Source organism: Typha latifolia, chromosome 1, assembly GCF_019914945.1.
Source record: "Typha latifolia isolate L0001 chromosome 1, TyphaL0001v2, whole genome shotgun sequence".
Lineage (NCBI taxonomy): Eukaryota > Viridiplantae > Streptophyta > Magnoliopsida > Poales > Typhaceae > Typha > Typha latifolia.
Genome location: NC_133086.1, coordinates 23838040 through 23860176, shown reverse-complemented (window position 1 = coordinate 23860176; position 22137 = coordinate 23838040). Strand labels below are relative to the sequence as shown.

General features: G+C 39.9%; 1 protein-coding gene across 3 annotated transcripts; it reads left to right on the top strand.

The window, feature by feature from the left end:
- Positions 1-2253: 2253 nt before the first annotated feature.
- LOC140786839 (vacuolar protein sorting-associated protein 26A) lies at positions 2254-22055 on the top strand. 3 transcript variants are annotated; one of them, XM_073135531.1, is made up of 12 exons: positions 2254-2440; positions 2714-2760; positions 7099-7173; positions 7830-7904; positions 7982-8054; positions 15135-15179; positions 16215-16326; positions 17045-17111; positions 17903-17947; positions 19192-19247; positions 19339-19514; positions 21452-22055. In XM_073135531.1, the coding sequence occupies exons 2-12, from the start codon at positions 2758-2760 to the stop codon at positions 21637-21639; spliced, it is 915 nt and encodes a 304-aa protein (XP_072991632.1). In that variant the 5' UTR covers positions 2254-2440; positions 2714-2757; the 3' UTR covers positions 21640-22055. The 3 variants fall into 3 exon arrangements, with proteins under 3 accessions (XP_072991632.1, XP_072991640.1, XP_072991648.1); XM_073135539.1 differs by having other exon boundaries at positions 2254-2494; XM_073135547.1 differs by having other exon boundaries at positions 2254-2590.
- Positions 22056-22137: the final 82 nt, after the last annotated feature.

The window sequence follows — 22137 nt, the reverse complement described above, 5'->3', positions numbered from 1 at the left end:
GAAACCAAAAGGATACAACTGGTATAGAAAGGAAAATGCCATATATTGTTGTTCTTATAGATGCTACTAATCTCCCCTGATCAAATATCCTAATATATATTAACCGATCATCCTCAGCTGGTCTAAGTTAGGTATTGCAGCTTCATCATCTATGTAGCCCTTGGCTACGCTCATGGAGTACACACCAATGGCGAGTAGGAAGCCACCATCGTCGTCGAAGCTACAGCCGTGGAATCCAGAGATGCAGCGGCTGCACTTGAAGGAGAAGGGCTCACCAATATCGTGGCCGAACGATCTATAGGTGGCTTGGTCGATGCCGAATCTAAGAGAAGCAATAAGCTCAAAGGGATCATCCATGGCTTCAGGGATTACTTTCGGATCCAAACAGCATGCAGTGTAATACCCACTTACCCATGTGAGGGGGTCAGTGAGAGTAATCTATGAAGAAGATGAACATTACGGTAAGCACTCAATCAGATCACAAACAAGGAGGAATTTAAAACCCAAATACAAAATGGAAACGTCGGTTCACTTACAATGTCAAAGGTGTCTCCTTTACCACCATGCAGGCGTCAGACAAGAGTGGTTCCCTGACGCTCATACATCGTTTGGATGGAATGTATTCTGCCGTTGCCATGGCATATGCATATTGTAACACCCCAAAAATAAAAAAAAGGAGGGGGGACGCCCATGCGCCAAGCGCGTGCGTGCGGCCCAGCACCCCTGCCACCCCGTCCCCTTCTTCTTCTTCCTGTTCTCTTGCCATGCACGCAACCATCCCCAACCCTCTATTTCTTCTCCACCCCACTAACTCTCCCTCCCTCCCTCTCCTTTCTCTCGGGTTGCTGACGCCGGAGACGAAGCCCCGGAGTCAACGGCTGACGAAGCCAACCGTGCGACCCCTCGGTAAATCTTCGCTTTCTTTTGTTGTTTTTCCTTCTTTCTTTTGTCGTGCCTTACCCCTCTCGGCCGCATGGCTGCGCTGCTGGCGCCGTTAACCCCAATGGTCGCCGAGTCTCTCTCTCCTCAATTTCCTCCTCCTCTTTCTCTTTCCTTTCCCCCGACCAGCCACCCTCCCCCCGGCAAGGGTCACGGGCCACTGACCCCGAGGGCGGGCTGTCGGCAGCGCCGGGCCCTCCTTCCCTTCCCTTCCCGTGTCTCCCTCCCTCAAAAGAGATGGGAGAGATGAGCCGCAGCCCACCAACCTAACTTTTGGTGGACTACGGACAGCAGCCCAACCCAGGCTTTTAGTGGGCTGCGGTTTGAACTTTTAGAATGGTAGGTAAGTTCAAGTGATATGGATTTTAAGAGGACTTTATTAACTTCTGGAATTTGCAATGCATTGGAAAGTTCCAAAAAGCCAAAGGGATAATTAGTGGCTTTTCGATTGGGGAAGCAGTCGTGACGCCAAGTACTGCACTCAATTTAATTAATTGCATCTATATTAACCTAAACTATTCTTCGAATAAGGCGATTTTTTCCTATACGTTCGCTAACGTGTTCATAAAGTTGGATTATCTTACAAATCATATGAGGAAATAAACTTACGTACGGTATAATGTGACAGCAATTGGTTGAATAGTGGTAATAGGGGTTACATTTTAGAATGTTGGTGCTGTACTGCAAATAGCCAGAAGGTGTGACTCATATTCCAAATATCAACAAAATAGAAAAGTTTCGTACTGAAATATCATCAATTTTCTAACTAAAATTAATTATATTCAAAAGAAAGCACATACGAAGGAATAGTGGTAAGTCTTGCAAACGAAACGGTAGTCTATCTCACTTTTACAGACAGATGGGGTCAATAAAAAATCACTCCTTCCTAAATGTAAAATTATTAAAATTCTATCAAACTTCAGCTAATATATTAGCCGAATTAAATACCAATATATTACTCCAAATTATCCCACTGTCGAGTTGCTTTTGTAAACTAACCGTACCATTAAGTCATCAATTGAACAAGTTATCGAGTCAAGCCACCACTAATTACTAAATAATTTTTTTAAGTTGAGTTCATCCCATACAAACTCTAGTACTAGAATTTGTTTAGATTTAGTTGGTGGCCATGCATTTTTATCAACCAGATCGAATTCAAATCGGCTCGGCCTGTTTGCGATAATGTCTCTAACGATCAAATACGAGCATCCGTACATGTGACTATTCTTCCCTCCAAATGTTATCGCCGATCGCCCGCGTGTCCCAATTAACGGTCTAAGCCTTTATTTAACTCTGGTCGTAAAGAGAACGTCCGACCAAATCTGTAGACGACCCAAACGCTCTCCCATATACGGCTGCCTCCTATTTAAAAAGAACCCCTCCCATTCTCTCAACAAAATAAGAAACCCCTCCCTTTCTTCTACCTTCAATTTTGTCAGTTTCCAATAGTTCTTGTTGGTTAATCGCCATCTTCCTCCCGAGATCGCGATCTAGGGTTCTTGTAAGCCTTCTCTCGATCAAGGATTCAGTCTTCTCCGGTTCTGTCTTAACTCAAGTTAAGGTTTATTATTTAGGATTTTGTTTCTTCGAATCTTGGCCGGTTTCCTCACTCGCAGACAGAATTTGAGCCGATCCGGAGTCGATTTTGCCTGTCTGGGTCCTTTACATCTTTCTAGCTTTCTTTAAGTCAGGAGTTCTTGATTATAGGAGACTTGATTTGGTTTAGTTTTGTAGAGGTTTTCATGCGATCACGTTGTTGTTCTTGTTGTCGCAGGAAATATTTTCGGGGTTTAGGATCTGCAATTCATCATAAAAGCCATGGTACGGTTTCTTCTTCTTGTTTGATTATCACAAGAGAATTTGCAATCGATAGTCTTCTTCTTGATCTTTATTTTCTATCAAGATTACATGTAGTAGGCTTAATTTGCATAGGTGAAATTTCTGTCTTTTTTTTATCGATGCTATTTATCGTTAGAATTCGATGCTTTTGAGCATATTATCACAGATTTAGCCTTTTGTGGGCTGCGAGTCTGTGCAGCGCTCTATCTTCTTCGCAAGATACGGCTAGCCTTCTCCCAATTGGAAATTAGATTGCAGTGGTACAAGAGAGAGAAAGGAGGCGCTGCAGGAATCGTAAGGACACCTTTTTCTATTACAATAACTCAATTATACTAAAATTGGATACCATTACATGTGGAGGGTTAACCATTTATATAGAGGCAAAGGGGGTAAAAGGGACACAAGTACAATGTTTCCTGAGCTGGGGAGGGCTCAAGACAAAGAGGATGACCTATTGTCTAGAATTCTATAGGCCGTCCCCTTGGTTCTGCGTACACTTTGCATGAAGCGGGTTGCTCTCTTTGCATCTTGCACTCAAGGCCAGCTCTTTTTGGTCCACCTCAATAGCAAGATCACTTCTCAGATTAATAAGGGCTGCAAGTGGGTTGATAGGCTCCCTCAAAGTTCATAAAGGCTGTTGCAGTCTAGCAGGTAGTCTCTCAGTCAATTAGCTCAAGGTATGAGTGTGCCTTTGTCAACAAAGAGTGCAAGCAATATTATTGCAAGCCAACAAGACCCTCAAGGTTGCTGATAGGGTAGGATAGCTTGGAGGTCAAGGAAAATTGCTCTCCACTCTCCAAGTCCGAATGTTTTCCTGCTACGCTCTAAAGCACTTCAACCCATAATCTGAAGAGTCTAGCACAGAAAATGCAGTATCCCTCTAATTTAACTCAGTGTTCCTAAGTCTAACCATGGATCCTAAAATTGGCTGATCCCAAATCGAACCCAAAACCAGTATGTTGTCTGGTTTTGGTCTGGATCGGCCGGTTTTGGCCGTATTGACCAATTCGCCTTGATCGTATCAGCTGAAACTTAGTAATATTAATTGAAACTGAATTTTTATAAGATTTAGGTCGAATTTTGAATATATCTAACTTAGAAGATATTAGTAATTGATACTCACAACTGTCTTATTTTTATTTTTTACCTTTATCTCTCATATATACTCTTTTTTCATCCCTCACACTTTACCAAGCTCATTCTAGGCCAATCCGTTGAGCCTCTCTAGCTATTCCACATTTTGGTGAACTCGGATATTTTTTTCCCTCATTTTTTCCCTCTTTATCACACACCTTTTAACTTTTTTTTTTACTGCTATAGAACAACAGTGAAGATCTATCTTTATAGTTTTTAGCATAATTCCAAGTTTCGATCGATCCCACATAGCCGATCCCGATCCATGGACTAGGTATCGGCCGAATCGACGGATCCCGCCTGATACGGGCTCTCTCTCTCTCTTTTCTTCTCTCTAATTTTTTTTTTCATTTCTTATCTCATCGATGCCCCATCTCTCTCATTTCTCTCTATTCTCTCCCTCTAGCATCTCCCTCTCTCTTCTTCTTCCTCTCTTTCTTTTCTCTACTCTCTCTCGTCTCTCTCCTTCAATCTCTGTTACTGCAACAAAGAGTGAGATAGAGAGACGAGAGAGAGAGAGTGGAGAGTGGAGAGTGAGAGAGAGAGAGAGGAAGAGATTGAGGAGTAACAGAGAGAGAGAGGGAGGAAGAGATTGAGAGGGAAAAAGAAGGGAGAGAAGAAATGAAAAAAAAATCAGAGAAAAAAATTACCTTGCGACAGTAAGAGAGAGGGAAGAAGAGAGATTGAGAGAGAGAGAAACAGAAAGAGAAAGATGAGGGAGAGAGAAGAAATTAAAAAAAAATTTGCCTTGTGGCAATAAGAGAGAGAGAAGGTAGAGAGAAGAAATGAAAGAAAATTAGAAAAAAATAAATTTGCTTTGGTAGTAATAGAGAAAGGGGGGAAAGAGAGAAAGGGAAAGAGAAGGGACTTCATATGTGAACAATTATTATTTTCTTATCATTTTTCTAATTTTTTTTTAAAAAATTCATATTTTAAAGTAATATTTAGAATTTATATGATTAAAAAATAGTTTGATCCGATATGGACGACCGATATAGCCGATATGACTAATACGTATCGTTTTTCTGGATGGCCGATCCTGATTCCGATACCGAGTTTTGGAACTTTGGTTTTTAGGCTTCATATGTTGCTTTTTTCTTCTTCTTATTTTATGTTATCTTTTATAAATTTTCAGAAAATTTTCTACCTTTTAAATAATATTTAAAATTTTATATAATAAAAAAATAATCCGATCCGATATGGTTGGCTGATACAACCAAATACAACCGAACGACCAATATGTACCATTTTTTTTAGCGGCCGATTTTGATCCCAATCCTGATACTGAGTTTTGGAACCTTGAGTCTAATTTCGTCACAATCAAGTTTAGATTCTTGGACACCCAAGACATTTGGGTTTTGGTAGAAATATGCTTAGTCTGTGGCAATATGCTAGTGCTAATCAAGATGTGCAATGTTGAAAACTTGGAATTGTTTGGCCAAATTTAGGACATTGTAATACTAAGGGAGAGCATAAAATCATCTCGGTGGGCATTATTAAGCTTACTTTTTCTTTAAATACATGGAAGTAATTTACGACAACATCAACTAGGATTCTATTTGATCCTATTGATGAATTCTCTGAACAGTGAACCCATGCCATTTATTTGAAGGTGAAGGGCTTGTTTATTTGCCTGCTCCAGGTATGATGAAAAAACAGTCGAAGAGATGATAAAATGATGGTTTAACACATAACTGAGTAAATCATGTGTACTGGTTCTGCATCCATGGTTTACTAGTACAGTAATACCCTTGCCCGTAGGTCATTTGATCTTGCTAGTTCTAAGGAAAGCTCTTCTCTTTTCTGTTAGTCTTTCTTGGATACACGATGGTTATCTAGCGATAATCGTTCATCTTAAGTTCTTAAGAAATCTTTCCTAGGGTAAAAGATAAAAGCTTATTCATGATAAAAGTCATCATGTTGACTGTTATCTTTCTTTTTTCTGATATCATGCCTACTGTCTCCGTAGTTTGTTTTTCTTTATGATGTGCTAGAGAATTCAATGTTAGAGAACAATACAGCAAGACATGCATGAGGATTATGGTGGATCAGCATGGAACATAAGGTCTTTCTATGGGGACCGAAACCAATTTGAAACCTATTTTATAGGAAGTTTTCATGCAAAAGGTTTACTAATAATTATGTGCAATTGTGCATTCATCATCTAAAATACTAGTCTTGTAGAGCTTTGTCATGCAAGAGGCAAAAATAAATGAAAGAATAATGATGTTAAAAATAAAGGCCTCAGTAGGTTCATGTGTAAGATTTTTCAATGATAATTTTATGTGCACTTCTCAAATATAGATTAGGTACATCTATACCTTTATTTATGTTTTATTCTTTGATTATAAAATGTGGATAAAATTGTGATGATTACCTAGTTTATGCACGAATATGTGTTTGGTATTTTGGTTACTAAATCTATGAATAAGTATGGTCAATAAGGACATTTTAAGATGAAAAAACTAAAATGCCCTCATAATAGATAGTGAAAAATTGAATAAAAGAAGATAAATAGTTACAACTTGCTATATAAAGAAGATTATTCTTGCTACTCACTTTTAATATATCACAAGTACTTTAGCTATAGAGGAGAGTATTTGGTCATTTCTTGCTAATAGAAATCAGGATAGAATTTTTACATGGTGGAAAAAAGAAAAGTAGAAAAGGTTTGATATAGATTAGGGTATTTTGGTCATTTTTTGGCAGTAGAAATTTTACTTAGGAAACATGTTACCACACCTTTTCATATATGATAAGGTTTGATGTATAACTAGTTATGTGACTTACCTTATCCATGGTTTAATTAAAATATACATAAATGAGTGATTGATTGCAAAATGTAATTTAGGGAGATCCAGTTCATTAATAAATACTCTTTATGCAAGAGCCAAATGTCTCTAAATCAATAAGCAAAATAAAGTTTTGTATTATGGAAAAATATAAAATTGTCAATAAGTTACATTTGGTTAAGTTAGAATATGTATCTTTTTTCCATGCTATTTGCTTCTTCCCCAGTGAAGTTCTTGTCAAGTAACATCCGGGACAGTTTTGTCACCTGTTAAAAAAATCCAATTTGCATTATTTAGACAGAATTTCTTTTTAATGTTCATGTACACAGGGTTATAAGAGACCTTCTGTTCCTTTTCCATTCTATTAGGCTAATATTATATCCTATCTTTTCAGAATTATATTATTGGAGCATTTAAGCCACCATGTATCATTTCAATTACGTTTTCTGATGGAAAAGATCGCAAGCAGGTAAAGCTTTTAACTTCGATGAATGGAATTGTACTATGTCAAATGTTGAATCTCTTATAATTCTTGGTCTTGTCTTCCATTGTTAATATGATCTATCTAGTTGAAGTATGGACTTGTTGACAGAGGTATTTCACATAAGATGAAATTTCAGAAGCTATATCTTATTGACATGCACTATTGCACATATCCAGAGTCCTTCTATTAACAGCTGTGCCCATGAAATATAAATCCTTCCTTTTGGTCTTTCTTTAGTATTTTTTTCCCTTCTTTTTCTCAAATTATGCAGATTCGGTTAGCATAGAATATGAAACTATCAGTAGTCCTGTTAGCTACAGGCTTGAACTATGGTATTTCACTATTTTGTGTTATATAAATGCAAAAGCAGATTCCTTCTATATACACTTGCAAATAGTTTTCTTTGATGGCACAGGGATTTCATATCTAATTGCTATTTTGAGTTGATAGTTGGACTGTTATGCACAGATAATTTTCATTTAGATAGGTAAACAACAATAGCTTATATAAGATTTTCTTTTTATAATATTAGCCCATTACATTTTTTCCAGCTGTCCCCTGACTCTGTTTCGATTGAACCTGGGATATATGAGGATGTTTCTAATTTCAACTTTGCTAATAATCTGTTTCCTTTTAAACAGGCTTCAATAAAGAAGGATAATGGCCAAATAGCAATGGTCCCAGTGTTCCAGAGTCTTGAAAACATAGCTGGAGAGGTATTGATATTAATCGTGCATATCCTTTTTCTAATGGTTTTGGTGATAATGGATATGTGCAACTCTTTAACATGCAGGTTTCTTTAGAACCTATCCAAGGGAAAAAGGTTGAGCACACTGGTGTCAAGATCGAGCTACTTGGTCAGATAGGTATGCTTTGCTCAATAATGTTATTCTTTCAATTTATTACTTTATTTCTGGTTGAATGTCAAAATTCAATTTACTAATATGGTGCTCATTTCAGCTCAATGTAACATTCTTGAATGATATTAACTCAAATTTTAAGATACATGTGACGGTTCTCTTAATTTGTCGAAATGAAGAATGCTGGACTTGGGCTAGAGGTCCCGTTTTACATATTTATCTTTTCTATTTTCTCTAGGAATGCAAGTGGTGGTATATCACTTATATTGTTTACACAGACAATCCAAGTGGTGGCTAGCACCATAAAACCCATTACACTACCCAAATTACCCTTATCCAATCTGTCTAGCATGACCTGTTTGTTAAACAAGTCGTGTGCTCATGAAATGTTAACCTGCTATAAGACATTTGGATCTGTGCCTAAACAACTTCACCTGCTGGACTGTATTGGATGCAGGTACCCATGTTTTGGTGATACTGGAAGTTATGATGCTATTGTAAGTTTGTAACCTGACTGAACCTGATCATACATTATCCAACTCATACCTTATATACATGTGAATCTGATTCATAGGTCCACACAAGCACTTTTGTCCGATCTTGCATTTTTTCCCATTCTAATTCAAGCAGTTTTTATCTTTTAACATTGAAACAATAAGAGATCCAAACCTAGAATGGGTTTGGAGAGAGGAGAAGAAAAGAGAAGAGGATTTTAGTGAAGTATTTCTTCATATAGTGAAAGAGACAGCTCAGCCCTATTTATACAAGATCACAATAAAATAAGATAAATTAAATGATATAAATTCTAATAACTCTAATACCCCCCTTCAAACTCAAGGTGGATCATAAATCGAGAGTTTGCTAACTAAATGCTCAAAGAGTGGAAGGGGAAGAGACTTCGTGAAGAAGTCGACAATCTGCTCCTCAGTGCTGATGCGATAGATCGAAATGGTGCTAGCTCGGTACTCCTAGCGAGTATAGTGAATGTCGACTTCAATGTGCTTCGTCCTCTCATGAAAAATAGAATTTTCTGCTAACTTTTTAGCACTATCATTGTCGACATGAAGAGAGGTTGGAAGGTGTAAAGAAACACCCATATCACTAAGGAGACAACGAAGCTAAACAACTTCCTTAGTCGCCGCACACATGGCACGATACTTAGACTCAGTACTAGAGAGAGACACCACATTTTGCTTCTTGCTACGTCAAGAAATTAGGGAATCTCCTAAGAAAATGCAGAAGCCAGTAGTAGGCTTTCGATCAGACTTGTCACCAGCATAATCGCTTTCGGAATAAACTCGCAGAGACAAGATGGAAGTCGATGGCATGAAAAGAGAGCGAGTGATAGTGCCATATAGGTACCGAAGAATGCATATAAGAGCAACATAATGGGCAGATCGAGCATGAACTGAGTGACAAGACCAACTGCATGAGATATCAGGCCGAGTAATGGTCAGATATACGAGTGCCCCGGTAAGCTGACGATCATCGGGATGAAGCTTTACATGAAGCTCAACTGGAGTAGCAGCAAGATGAATCAATGATGGTGGCACGACTGAGAATGTCGGTAATATACTTCTGCTGAGACAGTAAAAGACCATGAGATAACTGGGCAATTTTGATCTCAAATAAATACTGAAGAGGACCGAGGTCTTTCATCTCAAACTGATGCTGAATATGCTGCTGAAGGGAGCGGATACCGACTGAGTATCTCCGGTAATAATCATATTTGACGTATAGAAAAAGGATGAGCCGACCCTAAGCAGAAGACCCTAGAAACATAGATGGCTCAGAGGGGCTCTCACAAAATTCATAGGCTGTGAGAACACTATAAAATCGATCAAACCAGGCAAAGAGTCTGCTTAAGCCCATAGTTAGCTCGTCACATATGACAAATGTGACCTAGAGGAAGAGGGAAAAGTGGAGGGTCCATGTATACCTCTTCGTCAAGAAAATCACGAAGAAACACATTCTTCACGTCCATCTGATGTAAATGCCACTGGCGACTGAAAGCAACGGCAAGAAGAGTGTGGACAGAAGTTTCCTTATAGTCTATCCCGCATTCTTGAGTAAAGCCCCGAGCAACTAGATGAGCTTTGTATCCGGCAATTGATCCATCAGGTCGATACTTGACCTTAAAGATCCATTTGCAGCTGACAGGCACGATGTTTGGAGGGCAAGGGATAACATCCCGAGTACGCACCGTTGAAGGGCTTGGAGCTCATCTGCCATGGCCTGCTGCCACTTTGGAAACTGGACGGCCTCACGATATGACCTGGGCTGGGGGGTGGAGTGGATGGCTGTAAGAAAGGTGTGAAATTGAGGAAAGTATGTAGTGGAATACATCAGAAAACCATACCAGTTAGGAGGGCGATGCTCATGCTTTGGATAATGACGAACAGGTGCAGGGAATCGTCACAATAGAGGATGAGACTATCAGAGGAATACTACTAGTGGAGGGAGGCTTAGCTGTAGGACAGGGACAGGACCTGCGAGTGTAGATGCATGGGAGGGGGGTACTAGGGGTGCAAACGAGCCGAGCCTGAGCGAGCCGGCTCTGGCTCATGCTCGGCTCGAAATTACTTTCGAGCCTCATAATTTTGCTCAAGCTCAGCTCAGCTCAACTTGAGTCGAGCTCGAGCTGAGCCTAATCGATCCCGAGCCGAGCCCGAGCAAAGCTCGGGCTTGATTAGAGGATGAGGCGGTGGCAGCGTGGGCGGCGGCGGCTTGCCGAAGGAGTCGGAGACGGATGGAGGAGGAGGCGACGAGGAGGAGATGGTGAATGAAGGAGGAGGAAGCCGACATAGTGGACGAGGAGGAGGCCAACGGAGGAGGAGGCCGACGAAGATGAGGACGTGGCGCCGTGGTGGTGGCTTGCCAATGGAGGCCGACAGAGAGGGAGGAGGTGGCGGCGCATGGGGTGAGGCTATGAGTGGTGATCGGTTGGGTGAGGGTGATGAATGGGTTACGGGTGAGGGTGAGGATGGGTTAGGGAGGGACACGTGGTAATATTTCTTTATGCCACGGGTCCTTACTTATAGCTAGTCAGGCTATTGAGCCTATCGAGCCGAGCCTGGGCGAGCCGGCTCCTGCTCAGGCTCAGCTCGACATTAATTTCGAGCCTGTTACAACGGCTCGGGCTTAGCTCTGATCGAGTCGAGCCGCTTGTCAAGCCTTACAACCCTAGGGGGTACTCCTCTAGAAGTGTTGGAATCTTTGTGAGAGCGATCTGGATTGGCAGATGGAAGTGATAGTAAAAGAGTGTCAATAGGTAGAGGAGCATCAGGCACGTGGGGGGCTGATAGTGGAGCTGGGTTAGGATCATCCGAGGGGACAGAGGATAGTACAAGTGTGGGGAGATCTAGAAATGATAAGTCTGAGGGAATCAAAACATCGGAGGTGAAGAATAGTATCTTTTCCAGAAAGGTGACATGGCGTGATATCCTAAGACGATGACCATAAGTGTCATAACAACGATAGCTTGTATGCTTATGACTATATCCTATAAAGACACATTTAGTTGCCCGAGGGGGCAACTTGTTACGTTTACCTGGAGGAAGAAGAACAAAACAGGTACACCCAAAAACACGAATATGGCTATACGAGGGTGAAGTACCTTAGAGACGATCGTACAGAGTCACACCATCAAGGACAGATGATAGGGTCCGATTGATAAGATAGAGTAGTGAGAAGGGCCTCAGCTCAATAAGAATTAGGAATAGAAGCCTCAAAGAGGAGAGCACGAGTGGTCTCAAGGAGATGGCGATGCTTTCGTTCGACAACTCCATTATGAGCAGGGGTATAGGGACACGAGGGACATGACTGCTGAGGTAAAGTGCCGGTAGAAATATGAATAAAACGAAACTCAGATGAAAGATACTCACAAGCACCATCAGATCGAAATATCATAATAGATTGGCTGAACTGAGTATGAACCATAGAAGAGAAATCACGGTAAATCTGACATATCTCAGAACACTGATGCATGTGGTAAACCTAAGTAAAACGAGAGAAATCGTCAATGAAACAGACATAATAAAGAAAACCAAGACTTGAGAAGAGCGAAGCATGACTTCAAATATCATAGTACACAAGATGAAAATGAAAATCAGAGATATTCTCACCAAAAGCAAAAGGAAGGGCTCGATGTTTTGCCAACCTGCAGCTAGTACAAGGAGACAAATGGGAAAAATGACTACTGCCTAAGCACCTAGACCGGGACAAGGTCTTGAGATGCTGACTCGATACATAACCTAAACGCTGATGCCATAGATCTGAAGTAGAGAGAGGAGTGACTGGACAAGTACTGGGATGAGGTGATGGAAGGTGAAGTTGATCCAGGTCATAAAGCCCATGAATCTGACTATCAATCCCAATCCTCTGGCCTATAGACGGGTCCTGCACAACACAAGAAGTAGACGAGGACATATTGTAACCAGAGTCAGAAAGCTGAGTAATAGAAATAAGACTCATGGTAAGGTTTAAAATAAGCCAAACATCAGATAATGTAAGATGACCAATATGATTCGTGGATTGGGTGATGTGACCAATGTGAGGGATAGGATAATGCGTCCCATCAGTTGTGTGAATATGAGAAATAGCGAGTGGGGCAGGTGTGAGGCTAGTAAAAATGGAGGAGTCACCGGTCATATGATGTGAGGCATCTGAGTCAATAATCTAGGGTTTATCATACTAGAGGCAGCAGAGGCAGAAGTGGAGTCGCCAGTGAAGCTGAAAGATCCATGAATGAGCTGCTAAATCTGCTAGAGCTGCGCACTACTGAAAGTGGGATCAGTGGAGGAAGAGATGGATCGGTGCTTGGACTAGCAATAAAGGAAGATAAGTGACGACTCTTGTCCTTGATTCCCCCTTGCTAGAACAGGGAACAAACTCAGGATGAAGTCGATTGCAGCGAGCGGCAAGATGACCAGGACGACCACAATGAGTGCATATAGGTCGCGATGAGTGATGCCCTCGTCTTGACACATAAGTGACACGAGCAGCAGTAGAAATGTCAGGCTGGATTGATATAGGGGCAGGTGTAGCATCAAGCACACTCTCTATGGCGACAGAAGACTGTGTAGGTTTAATCTGCTGAGAGGGCAAGAGACGCTACCTAAGCTCCTCAGCTTGTAGCTTAGCTATGGCACTTTCTAGGTTGGGGAGAGTAGAGCGGTGCAATAAATGACGAGTGAGATCCTCAAATTTCGGACGAAGGGTTGACATGTTCCTCCATCAAGTGATCTCGTCATGATGGTGCTGAGCAGCCACCGAATCAGTAGGGCAGAAAGTAGGCTCCAAATGTCAGTCATGCGGGCATAAAAAACCAGGATAGTTAGCTGACCCTGTCTAGCATCGTGAGCGTCGCGATGGAGTTGAAAGCGATGCATCAGACTCGATTGAACGAATCGACGATTGAGATGGGTCCAGATGGCCTGAGCAAAGGACAAGGTCTGGAGTTGAGGCCGAAATGATCGATCAATCTGTAGAATGAGGTAGGTACAGACCTCCATGTCACGCAGGGCCCACTCATCATACTCTGGAGACGGAACCTCCGACTGAACAGTCTTGAGTGTGTTAGACTCAGAAGAAGCCACAGTAGTAGTCTGGATGATAGTGCGAGGGGGAGCACACTCCGTAGAGATGCCGTCAACGTGCCCGAGAAGATGTCATCCGCGAAGAATGACCTTAACGGAAGAGGCCCATGTGATCTAGTCCCATTGAGTGACAAGAAGAAATCCGACTAGTGATACACTCTCACGATCGATCGAGACATAAGATGTCATTGGAAGGGACGAAAATCTGTCAAACACCTTGAGGGCGATCCATTTTCCCGCTCAGGCCTTTTGTCGAACATTTGGAGTGCGGAAAAATTAATTTCAGTTTGCAGTCAAACAGTTGCCTTATCTCCACTGTTTGGATGAACGGAAGCAAGAAGTGTGGCCTTCATTGAGCTTGAGTTAGTGAGAGGAGATGGCTGGACAAGCAATAACCCAGCCGTTGAAGGACAACTTCACTGACAGCAAATGGGGAGCAACGGTGAGCAGCAACACAGTCGATGGAGGTGGGCTACCGGTGGAGTTCACTAACAACTGCAGGGGAGTGAAGACGGAGCTCATTGACGGCTGCAGCAAGCTGTTTGTCGAAGCCGAGCTCAAGGAAGGTGATCGGTGAAGATGGAGCTTCGATGGGAGGGCTCGAGCTACGAGATGGAGTGGAGTGAAGATGGAGCTCATCGACGGCAGCATCAAGCTTTTGGTCGAAGCTGAGCTCAAGGAAGGTGATCGGTGAAGACCTCTCCGATGGGAGAGCTTGAGCTATGAAATCATACTTGCCAGTTAAGGAAGGAGGTGACTGAGAGAGCTCATTGGCGGCAGCAAAAAATTTGGTCGAACCCGAGCTCGAGGAAGGCGACCGGTGAAGAAGAGGGAGCTTCCCCTCCAACAGTGACACCCTCGACTAGAAGGAAGGCACGATGGGCAGTGATGAAGTCCTCCGGTGAGGGAGAAAAGAAAATTTTGATGCTCGCCAGCGATGGAGTCCTCCGGTGAGGAAGAGAAAAAAAATGTGATGCTCGATTGGAACGTGAAGTCCAAGGGCAGCTGAAGAAAAAAAACTTAAAGATCGGAGAGCTTTGATACTATGAAACAGTAAGATATCCAAACCTAGAATGGGTTTGGAGAGAGGAGAAGAAAAGAGAAGAGGATTTTGGTGAAGTATTTCTTCATATAGTGAAAGAGAGGGCTCATCCCTATTTATACAAGATCACAATAAAATAAGATAAATTAAATGATATAAATTCTAATAACTCTAATAAACATCACTGTTGCTTGTAGTCTAATACCTTGATAGAATAATGCAACGATATCACACATTTCTTATAGTTAGTATCTTTATCATATATCTCATAGCTTTCTTGAATACTTTCATCTCACTTTTTTCTTTTTCTTATTCTTTTGTTTGTTTGCCGTCAGTCTTAAATTTAGCGGTATCATTGAAAAACACAGATATACTTCATTTTGTGAAATAGAAAACAAAGCTAATGGAATGTTTCCTTAACATATTTTATCTCTATTTCTCTTGCAGAGTTGTATTTTGATAGAGGTAACTTCTATGACTTCACATCCCTAGGTAAGTTTCACCTTGAAGAATTCTGACTCTTAATTTTATGGTAACATGCTCAATAATTAAAAGAAATGGCAGCAATGTTAAGATTTGTCTTACTGAAGGTTATTTTTTTTTGGAGTCGTCCTGGAATGTGTGTACAAGTTGAATAAATAGATTTGTCCAAGTTTTACTATATAAGATTTCTTTTAAATCCTTCTACAGTTCATCTCATGCATTATGAGAAACCTAGTAAATTTGTTTGCCTAGTTATTTCTTGCTTTGAGTTTTAGAAATTCTGATACTTGTTTGACACTCACTTTCCTGAAACAGTCACTTTCCTGTAGCTTATGGTCTATATAATCTACACATTTCTTGTATTGCATTAGAGAACTCCCGATAAGCAGGTTGTCTTGCAACATCTGCTAACAGTATTAGATAGTTCTTCCTCAGATTATAATCTACTTGCTCACTGTGATTTATAGTTCTAAAAAGTCATGCTTGCCACTGCTCTCCACACATCATATTATGCTGAAGTATTTCATGTCAACCATCTAAGTGCACCATGGCACCATGTGCCTTTTCTGCTTCCGTTCTCAAGAAAACCATGAAGGATCTGCCCTTTGCATGCATGATTATTATTTACTAGCCTTTAGCCGCTCACCAGCCACTACTCATGTTATTGTTACATATTGAGGATCTAGTAGCTTGTCTGAATTATCTGATGCATGTCGGTGTCATCATTGTCATTACAATTTGGCTCCACCTATACTTTATAATAACAAGACAGTTCTCTCTCTTCAATTGTTAGAATTAAGATTTATGTCGGCTCATGCTATATAATAAGAAATTATCTTACTTATGGACAATATTAGAAAGATTGAGCTGTAAAGTACGGGCTGTCCATCAGGTGACACTTTTTTCACCATATTACTTTATTTGATCTCTTTACTCTAAATCAGACAGTTCTAAATATATTTCCCATTTTATGTAGTTAGGTTGTTGGTTTTTTTTAATTTTTGAGAAGCATATTCAGAATCCTGAATATTTCCTCTTTTGCAGTGCGCGAATTAGATGTTCCTGGTGAAATTTATGAAAGAAAAACATATCCATTTGAATTCTCTTCCATTGAAATGCCATACGAGTCATATAATGGGACAAACGTGAGATTGAGGTAAGCCTGTCTGTGAATGTGAGTCTTCATCGATGGTGATAGGCTGAAAGATCTGTTTATGGTTTCCTTAGTTTGGTGGAATAGTGATTACTCGTTTAGCACTTTGGAATGTCCACAGATAGGGACATTTACCATGATATCTATTTCTAAGTTAGATAGCTTTGCTATCCAAAGTGACAATGTAATCTACGTGTAACTAAAAATTAAATTCTTAAAATAGCTTTCTTATCGATATGCATCATAGTTGTGGTGTTGAAAATGGATCTTCAAATTAATTCTTGGGCCAATTAAACTTACACCATTATCAAGAAACCAAATGAATCAGACCTTATCTTGCTGTATACATAGAAAACAAAATACGCCGAGGGTGAAGAAAAATACCCTTTCCATTTATCCAAACAAAATAACACTTTATATGGTGCTTACGTCTCATAGTTCCATTAACTCCTGCTTTGTTCTTTGTTGGGCTTTATTTATTATTTAGTACTCGACAATCCCTAAGTATATTATTACATTTTCCTTTCTAAGGTTTAACCATTCCCGATACAAATCTTGATCTTCAATTATGAATTGAACCTTTTTCTGAAGTTGTGCTCACAGTGATAAACAATTACTATTTGAGTGATGATAAATAAATTTTAAATCTTCACTTTTGAGAATCGGCATATATTCTATCCTGCGCTGGCAACTTAAGTAATTATTTCATTTGAGGTTTCAGGTACATTCTAAAGGTAACGATCAGTAGGAATTATGCCAGCAATATTGTGGAACATCGGGACTTCTGCGTAAGTTACAATTTACTTCATACTCTAAAACTGTGTGTTATTCATTACCATGCCAATTAATTGACTTGGGAATGAAATGATTTGAGTGTCATATTTAAGAATCTCTTATAATCTTTTCTTTGCCAATGCTTTGTTGTGGTTAGTCCATATATGATTGATCTAATTCTAGAGAAATTTATATTATGAAGACATAAATAGCCATGGGAGAATCTGTTTTGTCAAAAAGTTTAGTAACATGAGAGAATTTATTTTAGGTTGTCCTGCATTGGTGAATTTGGCTACTTTTCTAGCCAGAGTAGTAATACTACTATTTAGAAGCATCTTTAGAGGACAATTATTGAATGGAGTAAAATAAAATTTTCAAGGATTGCTTTGGTCATATATTGAGTCATTATATGATTTAGTTCATTTTTCAGCATTGCATCATAAACGAGAGTACGTTTAGTACTCTTAAATTGTTGCTTGAAGGATTTTTCTTCCCAGAAGATCTTTATCCTTCTACTTTCTGGAAGACCATAATATTCAGCTTATAAATTCCATATCATCATAAAAGGAAAAAGCTCGACCATCAAATTTATTGTGTATGTATTTAATGAAACATATCCTGCTATATTATGAATGAGGATGACCTCAAGGTAAATTTTGATGTCATATTTTGTTCAAAGAAATTTCCTTGACATATGCCATAGTTAGCCTGTCATAAACTTTCATCTACATGCCAATACGACTTCACAAGAAATACTGGTTGATCATACATTTCTGAGTTTTTAATTTTTTTAAACTTTTAACAGGTACGGAACTACACTCCTACTCCAACAATCAACAACAGCATAAAGGTCAGTTCATTTGTAGAAGAAATTGATTCATAAATAAGCACCCAATTCTAGACCAATACTATTAGCTTGCTTACCAACCAACAGTGCCATCTCATCTAGATGGGTCCTACTTATGGTCTAATTTGTAGTCTATCTGAGTTAGAGGACATTTATGAGAAGTGGGCATTTGCTGATGACATACTACAACCAAATTATGAAAATGTTTAAGGAAAGTTTCATATGAGTAATGAAAGGAAAATTAAAATCGCTGAGATTTGTAATAATATGCATGGATGGCCGTGCCAGCGGTGCACCGGCACATGGCAAGAGGGCACCCCTCCTAATAGCTTCACCGCTCGCCATCGACCTCGTCGTCGAGCTACCGATCGCCGCTCGCCTTTGCCGTCGCCGTCGCCGTCTGGATTAGCAACTTAAGTTTTTAACCCTCCCTCTCTCTCGATCTTTCTTCTCTATCGGGCTAGGGCACCCGAGGAAGCTCAGGCGAAGGCGAGGAGCGATTGGCGACAGCGACTGCAAAGGCGAAGGTGAGTATCAACGAAGCACGGACACCTCTATTTGGGGGAGGTGTCCTTGTCGGACACATGTCCGACATGGGTTAGAGGTGTCGTGATTAAAAAAGAAAAAGAAAAAAAGGATATGGTGTGGACACGGCTGAGACATGGCATGGACACGGCGTGTGTTATTAGGCGAAACGGGTCGGGTTTGAATCACTTTTCATTGGTGAGTATTCTTTACTTTTTCTCTCCTCTTATGGCACGGCTGGCAAGTGCCGCGGCACGTGCCAGTGTCTGTGGCACAGCCATCGTTGGTAATATTATCTTGTAACATCTGATATCACAATAAGATATAAATTCTAATTATATAACATTGTATTTGTAATCAGAAGTGAAGATTTGGTTTCCCACTTTCCATGATGCTGTTGCGAAGTTGTCAACATGACAACATCCCTCTTTCTGCTGATTAGAATATCTTTTGGAGAGGCATACCATTATACTGAAGCTTATCATTTCCATGCCCGCTTGAAAGTCCAAGAATTTCTATCCATTTTTTAGTCCTATTTCACATACTTGGACTAGATTATTTGCAAAATAAGAGAAACTAATTTCGATGGTGAAATGAATGTACTTTAGAATACTGATGTAGGATAACTGGATAAGTCATGCACTTTCTGCTGCTTGCTGAGAAAAGTATGGCTATGTGGTTCTTTGCTGAGAAAAGTATGGTTATGATGGCTGGTTTTACAGATGGAAGTTGGAATAGAAGATTGCCTACACATTGAGTTTGAATACAACAAAAGCAAGTAAGTTGTGTACATCTAAATTCCCTAACATTTTGCTTATTTTGCCAACTGTACACCTTTCCTACTCTTATATGGACTTAACCTTGCTCAGGTATCATCTCAAGGATGTTATCATCGGAAAGATCTATTTTCTTCTGGTAAGAATTAAAATAAAAAATATGGAGCTTGAGATTAGACGCCGGGAGTCGACTGGATCAGGGCCTAATACATATGTTGAGACTGAAACACTAGCAAAGTTTGAGTTGATGGATGGTGCTCCTGTCAGAGGTATGCCATATAGATCTTGAAATTTAGCATTTCCTCATTCATATATATCTAGATGCTCTGCGATAACTTCATTTAGTAATCTATAGATTGCGTCATCCATGCTGATGAAGTTAAACCAAGTATGAATAGTGAAGAATAGGAAAGAGAATCAACTTATTCTTTTAAGCACATACAAATGTTTGTGAGACCAATTCATGTGTACTTACATTTTTTATCTGTCGTGTAGTTTGTTTCTATTTTTTATACATGTCATGTAAGAATAAAGCTATATGACTGCATTGACTTCCTACACTTATCAGGGATTGATATTTCTAGGGGTGTAAATGAGCCGAGGAGTTGAGCCTGAGTGAGCATGCTCCAGTTTAGGCTCGGCTCGAAATTAATTTTGAGCCTTGTAACTCTGCTCAGTCTCGTCTCAACTCAACTCGAGCCGAACTCGAGCCGGGCTGGATCGAGCTTGAGCCTGAATTGAGCCAATTATTATTCAAGCCGAGTCGAACCGAGCTAGATTGAGCCCAAGCCGAGTCACAACTTATTTAAGTTGAAATAGTTAAATTAAATAAAAGTTTATGAAAGTTTAAAATTTTAACCTACCTATAAATAAAACAAAAGCCAACCAAATTGACTGCAAAATTTAAAGCTAATAAGTGATTAGTAATCACACCAATTTCAAAATTAAACCTGTAACTAGAACAAAAGCCAACTAAATGAACTAAGTTAAATTATACAATACTTAACTAAAGCTAATCACACCAATTTCAAAATTTTAACCTTTAAATAAAATAAAAGCCTACCAAATGAACTAAATTAAATTTTACAAAATTTTAATAAAGCCAACCAAAACACCAATTGCAAAACTTAACATAATACTATTTATCAAATTTTGGCTCAAAGGATGAGGCGGTGACTTGAGAAGGTAGATGAGTACTAGATGGCAGCTTGGTGAAGGAGGAGGATGGCGACGAGGCGGTGGCTTGAAGAGGAGGATGACGAGGATTCGGGTCGACGGTGGAGAAGGACGAGGCAACGGGCCAACGATGGAGAGGGAGGGTTGGAGCGACCGAGCGAGTGTTGAGCGGCTGTGTTTGGGACTTGGGAGTTGAGGCAGTGAGGATTAGGGAATTAGGATTTGACTATTTGAGAATCTCTTCTATATTGAGCCTATCGAGCCAAGCTGGCTTCAGCTCAAGCTCTGCTTGATAATTTTGAGCCTTCTAACCCGGCCCGGCTTGACTTAGCTCTAGCTAAACCGAGCTGAACTCGAGCTTCAATCGAGCCGAGCGCGAGCTGCTCGTTTATTTTGATAGAGCCCTAGATACTGCCATATTGGACATCTATGATTGGATTTCTTTGACTGTTACTGATGAGTTCTTGTGGCTGGTGCATACATCTTAAACTGTGCTTTCTGGATACAGAATATGAGACCTTACGAGTTTTAGTTACAATAGAATAAGAGAATCCTAAATAATGTTTATTCCAGTAGTAAAATAGCTTTTGGGAACTATATGAAATGTTGTCAAAGATCTATCTTTAATTCTTTATATAACCTAATAAAATCCTAACTGGGGCACCATCCCTAATTTCTCTCAAAAAAAGTTACTACCATGTGCCATCTGTTTAAGTATTGTGCCAGGGCTTCTTGCTTCCATGTCAAACATATCTGCCTGGCTTCTTATACTTAACCTATTTTGCTAAAACTGAAAAGTCATAAAACCATGAAAATAAGTCCTGACTTAACCTATTTCTTGAAGTATCTATGACTGTTTATGTAGTGCTTATATATTAGTGCTCGACATATGTAGCAGGTGTAGTATATTCATGAGATGTGTGTATATCTCATGGATAGTGCCTTATTTTTTGAATCAATAGCAGATAGCCGTAAGTTCCTTAATTAGGAAAATGTGCAGTATATATCATTAATCAAAATCTTTCTACAGGAGAATCAATTCCAATAAGATTGTTTTTGAGCCCGTATGAGTTGACTCCAACATATCGCAATATTAATAACAAGTTCAGCGTTAAGTATTACCTCAATCTTGTCCTTGTGGACGAGGAAGACCGTCGGTACTTTAAGCAGCAAGAAATTACAATATACCGCCTTCTGGAAACTACACCAGCTTCATAGTTTTCCTTAGAAGATAAAAGGAACAAAGTACTAAACAACGTTGAAGGATCAAATTCATCAAGCTGCCAACCTACCAGAATCAGCGAGATGTTGTGCATTCTGTATATATTAGTCAAGAGGTATGTAATTTAGTTTACATGCATCACTGTGCACCCTGTCTGTTGAAAAAAAAAATTCTTCGTTTTGCTATGTTCTTTTTCAGGGTTGAACTCCTAAAATTACTGGTAATTTCTTAGCATTATACTTTTGTGATTATCAACAGTACGATGTGTTGTACTTTGAGTCTTTGACTAGTTATTCTGGCGTCAAACCTTGTATCAGTCAACTGGCAATTATCACCTTTGTGAATGCTGCACAGAACTCAAACCTACGTGTAGGGATTGATCGATCATAGTTTGTTTTGTCTCCTACCGTAATCATGATGGTCTCGCTGTACTCTCTGAAATTTGAAGGCATGATAAAATTGCATTTCATATGACAGGAAAAACAGTCCTTCGT

Bases quoted from the DNA above. Each gene is read 5' to 3' on its own strand.
- LOC140786839 (XM_073135531.1), top strand. The intron at 15,180-16,214 runs GTAAGTTTCACC...CCTCTTTTGCAG, and splicing joins CTATGACTTCACATCCCTAG to TGCGCGAATTAGATGTTCCT. The intron at 19,515-21,451 runs GTATGCCATATA...ATCTTTCTACAG, and splicing joins GGATGGTGCTCCTGTCAGAG to GAGAATCAATTCCAATAAGA.